Raw genomic sequence first — 15,723 nt, forward strand, 5'->3', positions numbered from 1 at the left:
GGGACGCCGGAGTAGAGAGGCAAATTCCAATTGCAAATTCTGAGTTGGTCCTGTGCTAACAAAGCCTGAATAGCTGTGGCAGCACTAGAGATAAAAGAAAGCAGCAGGCAGTCTTTCCAGGTGCGCCTCATTGCTGTAATTGCAGAGCGGAAGTTGCAGGTGTTCCCAAAGCATGTGTGGAGAGTCAAGCCGAGGGAAACTGGAGAGTAAGAAACTCTCCTTTAATGAGGCCGGATCGGAGATACCTGTGCAGCAGCGGGGTGTGGATCCTAAGCGTGCCCGCAGTAGTAGCAGGAGAAGCAAAGCCGGGAAGCTGCAGCTGCCTGCAGTCGTTCTAATTGGGAGTCGGAAAAGTGGAGATTTTGATCATTATGAAGATGTATGACCTCAATATCAGTACACAGTCTAATCTGATGACTGGGAGCCGGAAAACGAAGCTCCATACTCCTGAGAAGCCCTTGCCGATAACTGTAGAAATCAATCGCAGAAGTGAGATTTTTTTTATCAATGGGAAACTAACACGTGCTTAACTGAAATGCTCGCGTGTGATGAAAAGCCTTTCTTTCCCTAACATCAGTAATACTTTTTTTGCTGAGCGGTAGTGCGTCTCCAGTTAACACAGCGAATGCTGCCAGTAGCCCAATTAAAGCTAAACAGACTTTCATGAAGAGTTGCAAGTATTGTTAAAGGGACTTTGTGCATGAGACAAATGTTTCCTGATACCTTGGAGGCTGAGGTGCTGACCGAAAGGTGGGAACGTGTCTATCTTTGAAGTGGCAGTTCAATACTAAAATTCAGTCGTGTGTGCCTAATCCTGATTACAATTGAAGACACACATCTTGCAACACATCAAAGGCTGAAGCAAGAGAGTGTGGAAATAGTAGAAGTTGAAGCCAGAACAAGCATTACCCAAGCACATAGAGGGATCTCTATGAAAGTAAAAACCCATGCACATTAGAACTGTATACCAGTGCTCTTAAACTGAGGAGTGTATTTTTACCCAAGAGACTTTATCCAAAGCTTGGAGAGTGGCACAACCACTTTGGGGTAACTATTGAAGGCAAGGTGTATCAAAGTTCTGTCTGAAACCCAAAGCCGATATTATGGTAGCTGCAAGACAGGCAAAGACGCTCCCCTTTCTGAAGGATTGAAAGAACAGTGCCTTGCCAACCTGTGGAAGTAGAAGATGTCTTGTGGAATTGCCCATCCTTGAAGTTGACGTTGTAGCAGCAGATTGCAAAGCAGTAGATGTTGTAGTAGCAGGATTGTGGCTGTCAGTATTTGTCAGAACTGTTGAAGCTAACTGTGGGGCAAAGGACCCTGTTCTCACAGTTGCAGCACAGAAGAAAGCTGCTGAGAGCGAGGAGTAAATCTCAAGCAGAAACATCCTGCCAATGTGTATATAAGACACTGCAGAAGCTGAAAGTGAAGAAGTTGTCATCAAAGTGGGAGAAGGTACTTTTCTCAACTTTATCTATTCTTTCTTGGAAGGAAGTCTTCCAAGAAATGTCATTGGGGCTTATTAATTCTTTGTGGAATTGTAAAGCAAGAAGTCTTTCAGCAAAGAAGAGACTTTGACCAGTGGATATTATTTGCATGAACTTTTTTTGTTTCTTTGGAATTTCTCAAAACTTTGGTTGAGACTTTTTGTTCCTTGGTGAAAACTGACTATGGGATATTTTTGGGGGAGCAAGACCTGCCCAGGACCACGAGAAGTCATCCAGGACACTGGGTGTTTGGTAACCTTATATTTATATCATACATATGTTGTTTTGAATGTGTATTTTGTTTAAGGTGAGGGTCCGTTTTGTGAATGCTAGGAGGTTTTCCCATAGAACTTAGAAAAGGTAGGGAATCCACTAGCAGAGTAGGTTTAGTTAGGATTTCTGTTATTTATTTGTAATAAAATGGCAAATCCCGAGGAAACTCAATACAGTTGTGAGTCTAACATTACTGACCCCTCACAAGAAAGACTGTTAAGTAACATTTGTCATACAACATCATGGTAGGGTGTGCATTATGTACAGTGGGGGCATAATAGGGAATCCAGTGGAAGGGATGATGGGATGGGACAAAGCATAATGACCTTTAAGTGAGAGGAGGTGGAGTGTGAGGGCAGCGTTAAATACATTAATAGTATTTATATCTTTGTATCGAGGTGGGAGGGAATACAGTGCTGCAGGCTCGATGTGAGAAGGATCTAAAGCAGGTGATAGCAGGAGATGAGCTGGGAACAAAGAGGTGAAGATGGGTGCTGGAGTGAATTGACTGAGGTGGGGAATAGATGAATTTAGGGATCAGTGTTGCATATTGGGGCATCCAGGAGGAGCAGAGGAGAATGTAGTAGGTAAAGTAAAGGAGTGTAAATGTATAGAGGGGGGTGCCTAGGAGTAGGCTACAGTAAATGTCAAGGTGAATGTTTATGATGGTAAGGAGGAGTGTTTTGGTGGAGTTGTAAGTAAAAGGACAGATTTTCCTAATGTTCGGCAGATTGAGCCAAGCAGCAGTTGCAACACAGGTGATGAATTGGTGACATTTATCGCTGCCAAGGAGAACACTATGGGCCTCATTAGGACCCAGGCGGTAAGGGGTTTACGCCGGCGTAAACCATGGCGCACCTTACCGCCTGAGTACGAGTTCCCCTAGCGCCATGGTGATTTTAACGCCTGCTTTTAGCAGGCGTTAAAATCCATGGCGCTAAGGGACCTTGTTGTTAATTACGCCACCGTAATTTACGGTGGCGTAATTAACGCCTTCCCCACTCCCATTATGCCCTATGGGGCCAGAAATGGGAATGGGGAAGGGTAAATGGGGATTGGGGACTTACCGCCCCGCCAACCTCGGAATGGGGCGGTAAGTCCGCCAACCCCCATGGCGGAGTTGGCAGCTTAGCGCCATGGACCATGGTGCAAATAGCGCCATCGTCCTCCGCCAAGGTCCTAATGAGGGCCAATGTCTACAAGCCATAAGGGATGATGTGAGTAGTTTAGGACATAAGCAAACAGAAGGATGAAGAGCTGGAGTTCAACATAAGATACTGAAGTGCCATCCATTGCTGGATAGCAGAGAGACAGTTTGAGATGGAGCAAGAACGGCCAGGGATGAAGGTGGGGAAGGAGATGAAGATCTAGGTATTGGCCCTCATTACGACCTTGGCGGAGGACCATGGCGCTATTTGCACCAGGGTCCATGGCGCAAAGCTGCCAACTCCGCCATGGGGGTTGGCGGACTTACCGCCCCATTCCGAGGTTGGCGGGGCGGTAAATCCCCAATCCCCATTTACCCTTCCCCATTCCCATTTCTGGCCCCATAGGGCATAATGGGAGTGGGGAAGGCGTTAATTACGCCACCGTAAATTACGGTGGCGTAATTAACAACAAGGTCCCTTAGCGCCATGGATTTTAACGCCTGCTAAAAGCAGGCGTTAAAATCACCATGGCGCTATGGGAACTCGTACTCAGGCGGTAAGGTGCGCCATGGTTTACGCCGGCGTAAACCCCTTACCGCCTGGGTCCTAATGAGGGCCATTGTCAGTTAGGAGGTTATAAGAGATGGCAACAGAAGAAATGAACTTTCCAAGAGAGAAGGTGTAAAGGGTAAATAGTGGGGTCTGAGGACAGAGCCTGGAGGGACTCATAATGGGAGATGTGTAATGTTACAGGTATGGGAGTTCCATGAGATGGAAAAGGTATGGTCAGAGAGGTAGGAGGCAATACAGACAAGTGCAGTGTCTTTGTTCCCAAGGAGAAGGAGGATTTGGAAGAGGTAGAGGTTTTGGTGCATATCAAAGTATGCCCTGAGATCTAGAAGTATACCGATTAAGGAGAGTTTGGAGTTTTATGCACTAGTGAGAAAATCAGAGTCAAGATCAGTTTGTTGTGACTTAAAAGAGGATTGTCTGTTCTCCAATTACTGACCAGCTTGGCCTCTTGATTAGAAAGTTCAGGTCCTTTATTTTACATACATACAGGTTTCAGTTACTTTTAAGCCTTAAACAGGAGAGACCACCCACCAGCCATCTTCATGAACTCCAGCTCAAATCCCTCAGAACATTCATGCACCAAGCATTTATCAACATTCTCCTGAGTTGTCCATCATTGAAACAACAGTCTATCAGCCAGTCACAACACAGTTTCAGTGGAGTGATGGCAGCGGAATACAGATGAGAAAGTTGGGATTGGTCAGACAGACTGTTGACCTGAAGGTAGTTGGTGATCTGGTGAATAGTGCGGGGTAGAAGAAAAACATGACGGTAGTTGGTTGGGTTATTCAGATTGGCTTAGGATTCTAGAAGATTTGTAGAACAGTGGCAGGGAAGTTGCCCATGATAATGCAAAGGTTGAAGAAAGGGAGAAGTATTAGCCATTGAAAGTACAAGACATATGATACTTTAAAGATCAATTAGTTGATTAGAGGCACAGGAGGGGTTGCCATTCATGAGAATGAGCATGTGTTACCGCAATGAGGTTGGGGGAGCAGAGTCATGATACAAATGAGTAGTGGAGGATTGGGGAGCATCACGGTTGGTAGAAGGTGGCTTACACCGTTGTTGGTGCACACCCGAGCACCAGTGGTGGCTGGTACTCAAGGAAAGACCTGGAAACTGAAGTTAGGTCAAATGGCGTTGAGGTGAACTGGTGGTCAAACCCTCTATGACAAATCATAAGTACCTTATGTCTTCACAATTGTGGGTATGTGCAAACAACCTTTAGAATGTGGCAAAGGATTAGGATAGGTTGCAGACCACCACCCTTCTTGAGGATTAGAAAGTAACTTGTTTATAAACTTTTTCCAATCTCCTAGTACCATCTAGATGCCTGCGATCTCTTTGACCAGGAAATGATCCTGAAGAGAAGAAGGGTAAGGTGGGCTTCATGGGGAGAGAAAGGCTCCAAAATCGAGTCAGAGGCATAATGTAACTGTATTCAGGACGTCCTGTACCAAGATCATCTGCTCTATTAATGCACACACAGCTGTACCCTGCCCATCCCGAGAGTCTAATCAACATAAATCACCTCAGTAAATAGTTTTTGTAGTAGACGTTCCGAAAGTCAAAGAGGAGTAACCAATTCCTGACCCTCTGATCCTACCAGCACAGCAATGCTGCTGTTGATTCAGAAAAAGCTGCAGCCTAACCCTCGGAAAGCACTGCTGAGGGTTTGAGAACAGCAAGACGGTGCAGGAGTGGAGAGGTCTAAAGACTTTACATTAGACAGGAAAGTTACAACTTTTCTGACAAGTAATCAGCATTGGCGCACATTCATAGAATAGCCAGGCGTGCGCATCTCTCCTGATCATCACTCCACCATTACTGCTGGTGCCTAACCGGGCTCCATCCTTGATGTCACTCGTAGTTATGTCAGTGAAGAAATTCCTGTTGAAGTCCCTCCAAAACCCAAAATCGCACCTTCTTTGTTGCCCAGACATGTTGGCAAAACTTAAAGTTGACCCTATGACCTCTAATAAATGGCTGGTTTGACTTTGAAGGCAGTCGTCCTAGTAGCCATTATTACAGACTGTACAGTCAGTAATGTTCAAGCATTTTCTTTGCTTCAAACACAGTTACAAACAAAGACTTAAATAATTATAGAGGGGACGTTATCACCTAAGGGGATATATTCCACTGAGGGGTTCTAAGTGACATCTGATGGAAGAGTGAAGCATTAGTTGTCTATGATGTTAGTCGGAACACAGAGGTGGAATATACCCAATACCTGCAAGCTACCTATCTATAATTATAGGTTGGCTATGGTTCTGTGATTCCTTTTTCCACCACCTACTCTGGACCAGTATAGTGGAGGTATTTATTGACAATAAACAACCTATGGCTTCATTATAAGATTGGCAGTATTTCCAACTCATTTACCGTTTCCACCACATCTAATTGCAGTAAATTAGCTAGATTAAAAATGGTGGAATGATTGTAGATGGTTATTTTCTTTTGTAGGAATTCTGCTCCCTGCCTGCTGATTGCTCTGTGTGTTATGCACATTGTTTTGAAATTGATACGTTGTTTGATTGGAAGCCGGTGTAGCATTTTTAGTGCTGGTGTGATGTGGTCTCTTCTAGATAGTTTGAGGAGAAGTCTGGCTGGTTCAATGTCTTAGAATCGCAGCAAAAATGGCTATGAATACAAAATATTGCAGCAAAAATGCTGTGGTTTTTTGCACCACAATCATGTAAAGGATGCAGTGGACACCCCCGCAACCCTGGACCCATTATACCATTTAAGGGGAGCAGAGAACACCCCCGCAAGCCCCGGTCTCCATAAATGGTATACTGGGGAACACCTTTACCGGTTCAAACCAAAGCATTTTTGCCGTGATTTCTTTCACCAGTGACATTTTTGCCGCGATTTTATTACCTGATACCGTCTGGCTGCTGCGTTTTGCATGCATTGCAGTTTCTTCGGCAAGTATTCCGGCATTCCGAGTTAGAGGCTGTTGGTGTAGTTGATTCTTGACCTGATGAGGGTGATGATTGTCAGTGTTTTGTGGGTAAATGAAAGGAATGGTAGGATTCTTTTTGTTGGGTGAAGGAGGAAGAAGAATTTCTTAATTATTGTGTTTACTTGTGGTTCTAAGGTTAGTGCGTTGTCCATTAGGATGCCCAGGTTTTTTACTACTTTTGATGGTATGGGCGCCATTCCCAATTCTATCGGCCACGGGATGTAGGTGTTGTTCTCCTGGTTTTTGGATATAATCATGATTTCTGTCTTTCCTGGGTTGATTTTCAGGTTGTTGGCATTCATACAGTCATAGATTTCTTTGATGCATTTTCCTAGAGTTGCGTTTTCTTCTTGTGCATCTTCAATTATGTAGATGATTTGAGTGTCGTCTGCGTAGTTGTAGTACGTATGATTGGATTTTTTGAAGATCTTGATTAGCAGAGTCTGGTAAATGTTGAAGTACAGAGGTGATAGTGAGGATCTTGTTGTTAGAAGCCTGAAATTGTTTGGAATACTTGGGTCCAGATTGAGTTTTTTGAGACGAGGCATGACCCACGAGTCTCGGAGATTGTTAGGAAATGTGTAGATTTTAAATGAGGCGTTTATAAAGGAGGTAATGAAGGGGGCAAATTCCTTAGCCCCTTTTTTTATGACTGAAGCAGGGCAGGTGTCGCCTTAACATCTGGAGAGCTTTAAGCTGGCTATAATGCTTTCTACGTCCTTGATTGTGACATGTGAGAATTTGAAAAGGGTGCAAGGTTTGGGTGGAGGGTCTTGAGAATCGGCAGGCCTAGAGTCTGAACTCAGGCTTCGTTTTTTGGCTTCCATCTTGGTTTATAGGAGAGATATTTTGTCTTTTTGAATCTTGGAGCACCAGGAAGTATCTTTGGTACAGGAATCAGTCGGTGATGCTGGGGACACTAACTCCCTAAGGATAGTGAAGAGTTCTTTGGTACTCGAGTTAGCATTGAGAATTCTTTTGTTGAAGGAGTTACTTTTAGTTTTTAGTATAGCCGATTTGTATTGTTTGGATGCAGTTGTAAACACAGGCTTATTTGAGTCTGTGGGCGATTTTTGCCAGTTGGCTTCCGAATTTCTTTTAGATCTACGTAGCTCTTTCAGTTCTGAAGTGAACAACTTGTTGAGGTGAGCTCGTGGTTTGGCTTTGCCTAATTTTAAGGGGCAACTTTGTGCATGGTCTGGAGCAAGGTGTGATTGTATAGTTCAACCAGGGAAAAAGTGTCAGTGTTGTTAGGCTTACGTTGGTTCGTTCTAGGCTGGATTAGTGGCAGTAGGTTTTCTAGTGTGGCATTGCGCATGTTTCTAGTCAGTGCTGGAGGTGCTAGGGGGGGCGCTAGGATCTGGTCGTGGGCAGTTCTGAATGGTGAAGGAAATGACATGGTGGTTGGACCAGGCACAGGGAGAGTTGGAGAGGATCTTAGTATTGCAGTTTAAATCTGCTATCCAGTCCAAGGTTCTTCCTTTATTGTGTGTCAGGCTGGATATACAGTGTACAAAGCCTAGTTCCAAGAGAGCATTGGCTAAGGCTGTGGGGTTGTCATCATTTATGTCATTAAATCCTAAGTTTAGATCACCTAATAACATAATTTGGGAGCCTGATTTGGTGTTCCTGGAAAGGAGATGCATAATGTCTTCCTCAAAAGAGGAGAGAGGGCCAGGGGGTCTATATAGCAGGTGTATGGATAAGGTGCGAACCGCAGATAGCGGAAGTTTGACTGAAAGAAGTTCTCCAGAGGAGAACTGTTCATTTGTGATTTCTCTGAGACCTAGTTGGTTCTTGGTAATGATAGCTACTCCACCCCCTCTACTAGTTTCCCTATCTGTACTGAGAATTGTGTAGTTTTCAGGAATAGCTAGAGAGCGGGTGGGGCCGGCTGCAGGGTGTAGCCACATTTCAGTAATAGCTAGGAGATCAAGGTGGTTGGATGAGATGGGATCAGCAATGTCCAGTGCATGAGCTAACAATGACCTGGCGTTTATGAGGGCTCCTTTGATGTGGTGAGGTACATCGAATGTTGGCGTACTTGGATTTGGGAAGTTGGCAACAGGATTGCAGATGGGGCTAGTGGTACATTTGGGTACCAGGTAGTCTCTAGTAGTCTTGTAGTGAGTGTGCGAAATGCTATGAGCGTTAGGCAACCAAGTGTTTTTTAAACGAGAGCCTAGTCTTAAATTTCTAATATTGACAGGACAAGGTTGGTTTGGAGTCGGGTGGGTAGCAAACTGCTGGATCCATTGTGTGGCAGTGAGGCAGTAGTGGCTGTTGGCTAAGGTTTTCTAGTTTAGCAGTGTTTGAAGTCCTACTAGAATGGAAATCAGGTAGGAACTTGGTGGGAGCTATGGTGTTGAGAAGTGGTAGAAAGGTGGCCATAGTTAAGGTTACCTCATGTAGATTAGCATGTGATGTACACAGGCTTGGCAGCTCAAGGCTGACCATAGTGGGATTTCTGGTATGGGTACACAGTGCTAGTTAATAGTATTAGCTAGACGAGCATTTTAGCGCACCCAGTAAAGTTATTGTCATACTGTCACAACATATATTCAAGTTGAGCTGCTTAGGCTGAGATGTGTGTGCTATTCTATGGCACAAGTGTTAGGCTAAGGCATGGGCATAGGTAGCAGGCTAGATGTACAAGTGGTATATACTGGCACAAGTATTGGGCTAGGGCATGGGCAGCAGGCTACAGCGCAAGTAGTATTCTCTGCCACAAGTGTTATGCTAAGGCATAGGCATCTGGCTAGAAGTACAGATAGTATATTCTGGCACAAGTATTGGTCTACAGTATAGGCATAGGCAGCAGGCTAGGGCACCGTTTCAGCATGCGATTAACAGATAGGAATGAGATCTGTTATGAATCTTGTGCTAAGGCAGCAGGCTAGGGCATCTTGCGGTGGCTGGCAGCCGAGGAAAGGCAGGAGGGTAAGCTAGGTAGGATAGGAGGCATTTTAAGCTGCGGTTTGAGGCATGTGGGCTAAGCGAGTGGTGATCTATTCACCATGAGGCATCAATTTGCAGTGCAAGAGACAGAAATAGTACAGAAATATGGTATACATTTATATAGTAGAAGTGACAAAGGTACCGTAGAAGGTAGATCTTTAAACCCACTATAACTTTCTTGGTGTTGTGAAAACATGGCCAAATGCTCCAACCACAAGGCTGTCAGGACTATCCTGCACTGATGATCCCTAATAAGGGTGAAACCTGTTATGTAGTGGTCCTGGCAGCCTTGAAAATGTCTATCTTTGGTTGATTAAGCTATGCATAAAATAGCACTGCCCTCTTAGCCAAAGACAATTTCCTGGAGAAAAGGTTTGCATTTTGAGCTAATTTACATATCCATAATGTGTTGATGTTGAGGCTCAGAACTGGAGGTGAACTTCCACCAATGGCTACTAGCTGGCGTTGCGGAATATGTGACTTGGCCCAAATGGACTTTCCTACTTTCACATTTCAGGTGAAAGGTTTTTTTTCAAACCTTTTTAAACCCACCATAACTTTCTTGGTGTTGTGAAAACATGGCCAAATGCTCCAACCACAAGGCTGTCAGGGCTATATTGCACTGATGATCCCTAATAAGGGTGAAACACGGTATGCAGTGGCCCTGGCAGCCTTGAAAATGTCTGTTTTGGGTCATCAATGACACTTGTGATGTCATCTTTCATGTCCTGGGTGTTAGTCTTAGCAGTGCACAGTGGTGGCGTGAGTTATGGTTGCTTAGCTTACCATAACTGGCGAATTTCTGGGGTTTTTCGATTTTACTTGTAACCATAATATCCCTTGAACACACTTTTTCCACTGGTTTTGATAGGTTTTTATTAGTGCAATTTAACCATAACATCCCTTTAACAACGTTTTTTCACTGAATATATATATATATATATATATATATATATATATATATATATATATATATATATATATATATATATATATATAGAGAGAGAGAGAGAGAGAGAGAAAGAGAGAGAGAGAGAAAACACAGACACAAAATGTTTCAGGGTCGCACAGTCAACGCAGCAAAATGAATTTCATCAAGATTAGTGGACATATATCTTTAATTATAGAACAATTCGCACACAAAAAAGCAGCAAACACAGCAACGCCTTTCAAGCCCAGCCATGTGCATGTGTGTGTGTATAAACTCATGTAGAAATGTGGACTCTACACCTCACTTGATTTTCCTCTGAATGTCAGGAATATTTGTATGCATATCTTAGAAGTATCAATAGTGTAATATGACTTTGACATTTACCTTGCAGACACCAACAGGATTATTGCTAACACCAAGTCCTCTGCTGTCAAGCATTCATTTCTGGAGTAGCCTGAGCCCTGTGGCTCCACTGAGTCCTGCCAGGATGCAGGGACCAAATACCTTATTTCAGGTCAGTTTCTTTTTCCAGTATATCTCTTATTCCACCTATATGTTTGTACATTTGGAAATGATAGAAAGCTGTTCCAATGTCCTTGGAGAGAATGTAAGTGACTAAAGGTTGGTAGGTTTAAAAACAAATGTGTAAGAATATACTTTCAAAACAGTACAAAAAATACTAGACATGATTTTTTGAGATATGTGATGTGCAACACAGAATGTCTTCTTGCGTTCTGGTGAATTTTCATATACAAATCTTGCATTCAGCGCATTGGGTAGTTGGTTTCCCCTGAATGCATGTAAGTGGAAGTGCTCCCTAAATGTGATTTTTTTTTGTGTCTGCTCGCTCCAATAATGGAAGCAGGCGGCAACGCTGTTGCTCAAAAATAATATGTAAAGTTATCCACGAGCAGCCCGCTTTGTAGATGTGCAGGAAAATTTGAAACCTTTTTTAATAATCCAGTGCAAGATGGTGTTTTCTGCGCTGCAGTATGTTGATGTAGTACGTATCCAGTTTGCATACTATAGTCTATAATATCTGTCAGTCTTATCTAAACACATATGATTTTCATTTACATTATAGATTTTCATCCTATACAGATTACAGAAAATACAAGTGTATACAAGACAAGTAAAAGAAAATGAATACGAGAATGTGCAGGTTAATCTATAGAGCATTGTTCGTTTGAATATTACAGGGCAGGCAAGTTCAAGGATACAGCTTAGTCTGTATGAAAATAACAGGGAAGTCAAGGTCAAATATAGAGCATAAGTCATAAGAACATAAAGGTTAGTGTTTACAAACAATAAAGTCAAGCATGGCCGTATGTCTCCAAGAATGATACATAATTAGGCTTTCTGTAGTTCAGTACAAACCAATTTAGTATGATTACTGCCCCCTGAAAATATGTTTCAATTCTGGGAGTTTATCCAAAAATGCCTGAAAATTTCCACTAGATGGCGGGGCGGGGCTGAAATAAATACAAAATCAGCACTGCTATCTAGTGGACATTTTCGTATCTGAAGATGATACAAACTGAAATAGGCCATATAATATGTTCCCGTTAATAATTATTTATATTTTCAAAAGTAGCCATTTGGAGTTAAATGTTGTATTCATAAAGGCTACCGGGCTGAAAACTTCAGTTAGACACGTATCAGAGATGATTTGAGTGGACTGCTTGATCAAATGGTGCCTTGTATCCAAATGATCTTCCTTCAAACACTAGTCCATTCAATTTCTGTTGGGGAAATGGACCAAGAAAAGGTCACTTCTATTCCCATAATACATATTTTTCAGGAACTATGGAAATTCACAAAATGCAAAAATATAAGCAAATGTTGCCGGTGGCGATACTTTTTAATATGAGGGAAGGCTTGCTTTAAGAGTTTTGCTTTCAGTGCCTTCTGGATTCATCAGAGGTACTGTTGTTGTGTGCCAGCTCAAGGCTCAACCAAAGCATGGGCCTGTCAATCAGTTTCCTCCCAGTATTCGCTTTGCCCAAATTCATTTTGCACCTCTGCGAAATAATAGATATAACTGGTCTACCTGGATGGTAATGGGTCAGATAATCAGCTAGATACTCCAGACCCATTTGCCAACTACATCTGCAAGTGATGCAGAGTGACTTGCAATAGATCCTCTTTTCAGCTGGAAGCCAGTGTAGCACTTTCCAAGTAGGGGAGTTGTGATTGCGGCTAGTCAAATGGATGATGATTCTTGATGCTCTAGTTGGAAATGCCTGATTGGGTTTTAGGCCGACCCAGATTAGAGAGCACAACAGTAACCTGGTACATTTAAGGCTATTGCTTGGTAAAGATGTGTCTTGAGTAGGAGTTCATGATGAGGATTATTTTTTAAATAAATGTAGTTTAAAGTGGGAGCTCCTTGTAGGTTATTGATATGTAGTGTAAGAAAACATTTGAGTCAATGATTATGCCAAGGTTTGTAAATGTGCACAAAGAACTGGTTTGGTCCCTGAGTGGGGGAAGTCTATGGAAACAAAAAACTATGATTGGGGGTGCTATGCTGACAATCTCTATCTTGATGGTATGGGTTCATATCACTCAGCAACCACCTGGATAATGTGACCGAAGGGCACTGAATGACCAAGACAACCCCCAAGAGTTATGATTTAGGACCTTATCCTCTGACAAGGGGTCTGTATACCACTAGGCTGACAGAACCCCATCTTGTCTACTCTCCTAGAGAGTGTTGGGCTGCTTGCTCTGCGTTTTAACCCCTCACATAACAGCACCAAGAGGTTGTCACCCAGCTAATTTCACACAATACCAAAGCTCGGAGACTGACACAGCAGTCTGCAGGAAAGAGAATTTTGTTAACACAAAGTGATCTGAACACAATTCAATTCCTTGTGGAAATGCCAGATCCAACCCCAAAAATATATTGTATATCTTCTGTGTTGGTGATTGGGAGGTGCCTCTCCCAGCCACCTTCTTACGCAGTTTCTTCCAATCCCAAGTTGGATTGTATTTCGCTTATAGCCAGTCAGTTTGTGGTTTACATATCTGTCATCAAGGGAATGGTTAGGTGTGTGTGTTCTTGTCACCTGTCTCTGAAAGTCTACTTTATACACCGTCAAAACTACAAACTATATTTTTCCAAAGTTCATTCTTCAGCATGTCTACTTTAATCTGTACATTTGATCCTTCCCCACTTTAGAAACCCATCCAGCCCGGTTTGGTCAGCACAAGCACTCACTTGCTGCTCTAGGACTCATGATCCAACGTGGCAGTTATTTTCAAGATGGTTTCCTAGCCAGCCATGACACTCTTACTCTTACTTGTCTTATCTTAGGTTCTTTATTCATGACTCAGGGTATAAAGTATGCCATGCTTAGGAGGCATGAGTTTCATAGATTGTGTTCTCTTCTCACATTCAAAAGGCCTAATCCTTCCCTAAATCTGTAAAACTAATCCCTACTCTATACAAATAAATGGAATAAATGGTAAAAAAAAGGGTGCTCGTCGGGTGTCAGATGGCAAAACATTAATGAAGTCCTCTGTCCAGAAAACCTATTCTAACCTACTTTCTCTCCCAATTACTCAGAAGAAAACATAAAACAACCAGGACATACTTTGAGTCTTGCCCAATGAAAGTGATGATTGCTGGCTTCTGACCCCCACCCTTGTGTCTCTTTACCATAGGCGCTTGCCCATGTTCACAGTTCCAAACATAAAGTTTGTGTCCAGCTGGAGGGCCGTCCCGGGCTCCAGAGAGGTTACGCTGGTTTCTCTTTTTCGACTGGTGCCTCTACCAGTCTTTCTCCTTTTGGGGAGTCTTTCCTCTGTTTTGCTTCCCTTGAAATCTGGGAAGACCTTTAGTCTCTTTGTCCCCACTCTGGGGCTTCGTTCCTTCTCCCTTCCAAATCTGGGTTAGCTTGGTTCTTTCCCCCACCGGGCTTGTCCCAGTCTCTCTCCCCACTCTGGAGCTTCTTGGTAGTCTGACAGCTCAAGGAAAATACTAAGAAGATGTACAAAAAGAAACATCTTTCCAACACTATCAACTAATTGTTCATCATGAAAACGTTTTAAAAGCACAAATGGACCACAACCAGAACAGCTACTAAGCTGGATAAACTGCAACTGCCACTACTTTCCCCAGGATTGCAGCCCCTAGTAACGTTAGGTTAGTTGGTCACAAACCTTGAGGATCCTACTTGACTATTTCTCCATAAGGCTCTCCGGCTTCACTTGCTCTTTTACCTGGTTTAAACTCTCGATCTCTGCATTCTGACTTTCTGTAAACTTCTGATCTCTCCTTTCCAGAATTCCCTCTTTTTATAATGACCTCTTGCAAATGTCTTCATTCTCCCGTTCTATACTGTCTTGGTCACCTTCTTTGCCCATGGAGACTGTATGTATCTCTCACTCAATTCATTAACCTGCTCTCTACTTCACCCCTTTGAGCACAGCTATCTTCCCTTCCACATCTCTCCCACTATCACCTTCCTTTCTCTTTTATGCACAACTGTCTGTACTTTCTAGTTCTCTCTCTCTCTCTAACCTTCACCCTTTTGGGCATAACCTTCCCCATTCTCCAGGTCACGCTCCCTATTACCTTCTTCTCACCTTTAGGCACAACGGTCTCCATTTCCTAGATCTTTCTCTCAATCACCTCCTGTTTGGACACAACCTTCCCCACTCTCTGGATCACTCCTGCAATCTGCTGCTTCACTCATTCGGGCAAGTCTGTCACCACTTTTCTCTTCTCTTTCACACATTCACCTTCTTCACCGCTTTGGGCACCACTTCCTCTTGGTTTACCTTTACTATCTTTCTCCACCATTCCCTCACTTTTTATAAGCCGCTCAAGATCTCTTAGCTCATTGTGGCCCAGCCTTCCGATTCCCTTCCAGCTTCTCCGGTTCTGTCCCCTCCCCAGGACATCTTGTTTTCTTGTCCACCCTTCTCCAAAGCAGCTCCTGTCTTCTCTCTGCAGTCTCCAGTTTATTCCACCTGCTTCTGCTTGAGAGCAGAGACATGCCTACAAAGCCTAGGGGAGAAAAGTGCACAGGAGACTTGTGTGTAAGGAGTCCTGCAGACAAGAAAAAAAAAAACAAATGCAGTGAACAGAAAGGGGCAGGGAGTATAAGCTGGACAAGCAAGTTAGGTTCCCACTTGGGGTGTATGCAGAATGGGGGAAGAGCTTCCTACAGAGTCTGGGGAAAATCTAGCCTTCTGTTCTGGTTACTATTACAGGGTCCCACTATGAATGCTTATGGAAAAGAGCAGCATCAGTTGGGTGTCTGTTTCTGCAGGGTCGGATTGGGCTTTCGGCCTGTGGCCAGGCCGAAATTGTCCCTGGGCAGTGGGGGGCGGTTTTTGGCCACGCCTGGGCTGGTTTGGAAAAAAAATGTGGAA

The 15,723-nt window shown here is 43.4% G+C and overlaps 1 protein-coding gene across 2 annotated transcripts in view; it reads left to right on the top strand.

Moving 5' to 3' along the window:
• Nucleotides 1–15,723, top strand: part of ELK3 (ETS transcription factor ELK3) — a 298,938-nt gene that overhangs the window by 266,557 nt on the left and 16,658 nt on the right. For both annotated transcript variants that reach the window (XM_069629413.1, XM_069629412.1), the window contains exon 4: nt 10,730–10,852. In XM_069629413.1, the coding sequence (XP_069485514.1) occupies nt 10,730–10,852 (123 nt within the window). The remainder of the gene's footprint in view (nt 1–10,729; nt 10,853–15,723) is intronic.

The sequence above is a fragment of the Ambystoma mexicanum genome, chromosome 12 (genome assembly GCF_040938575.1).
Source record: "Ambystoma mexicanum isolate Mex_15411 chromosome 12, UKY_AmexF1_1, whole genome shotgun sequence".
Classification (NCBI taxonomy): Eukaryota; Metazoa; Chordata; class Amphibia; order Caudata; family Ambystomatidae; genus Ambystoma; species Ambystoma mexicanum.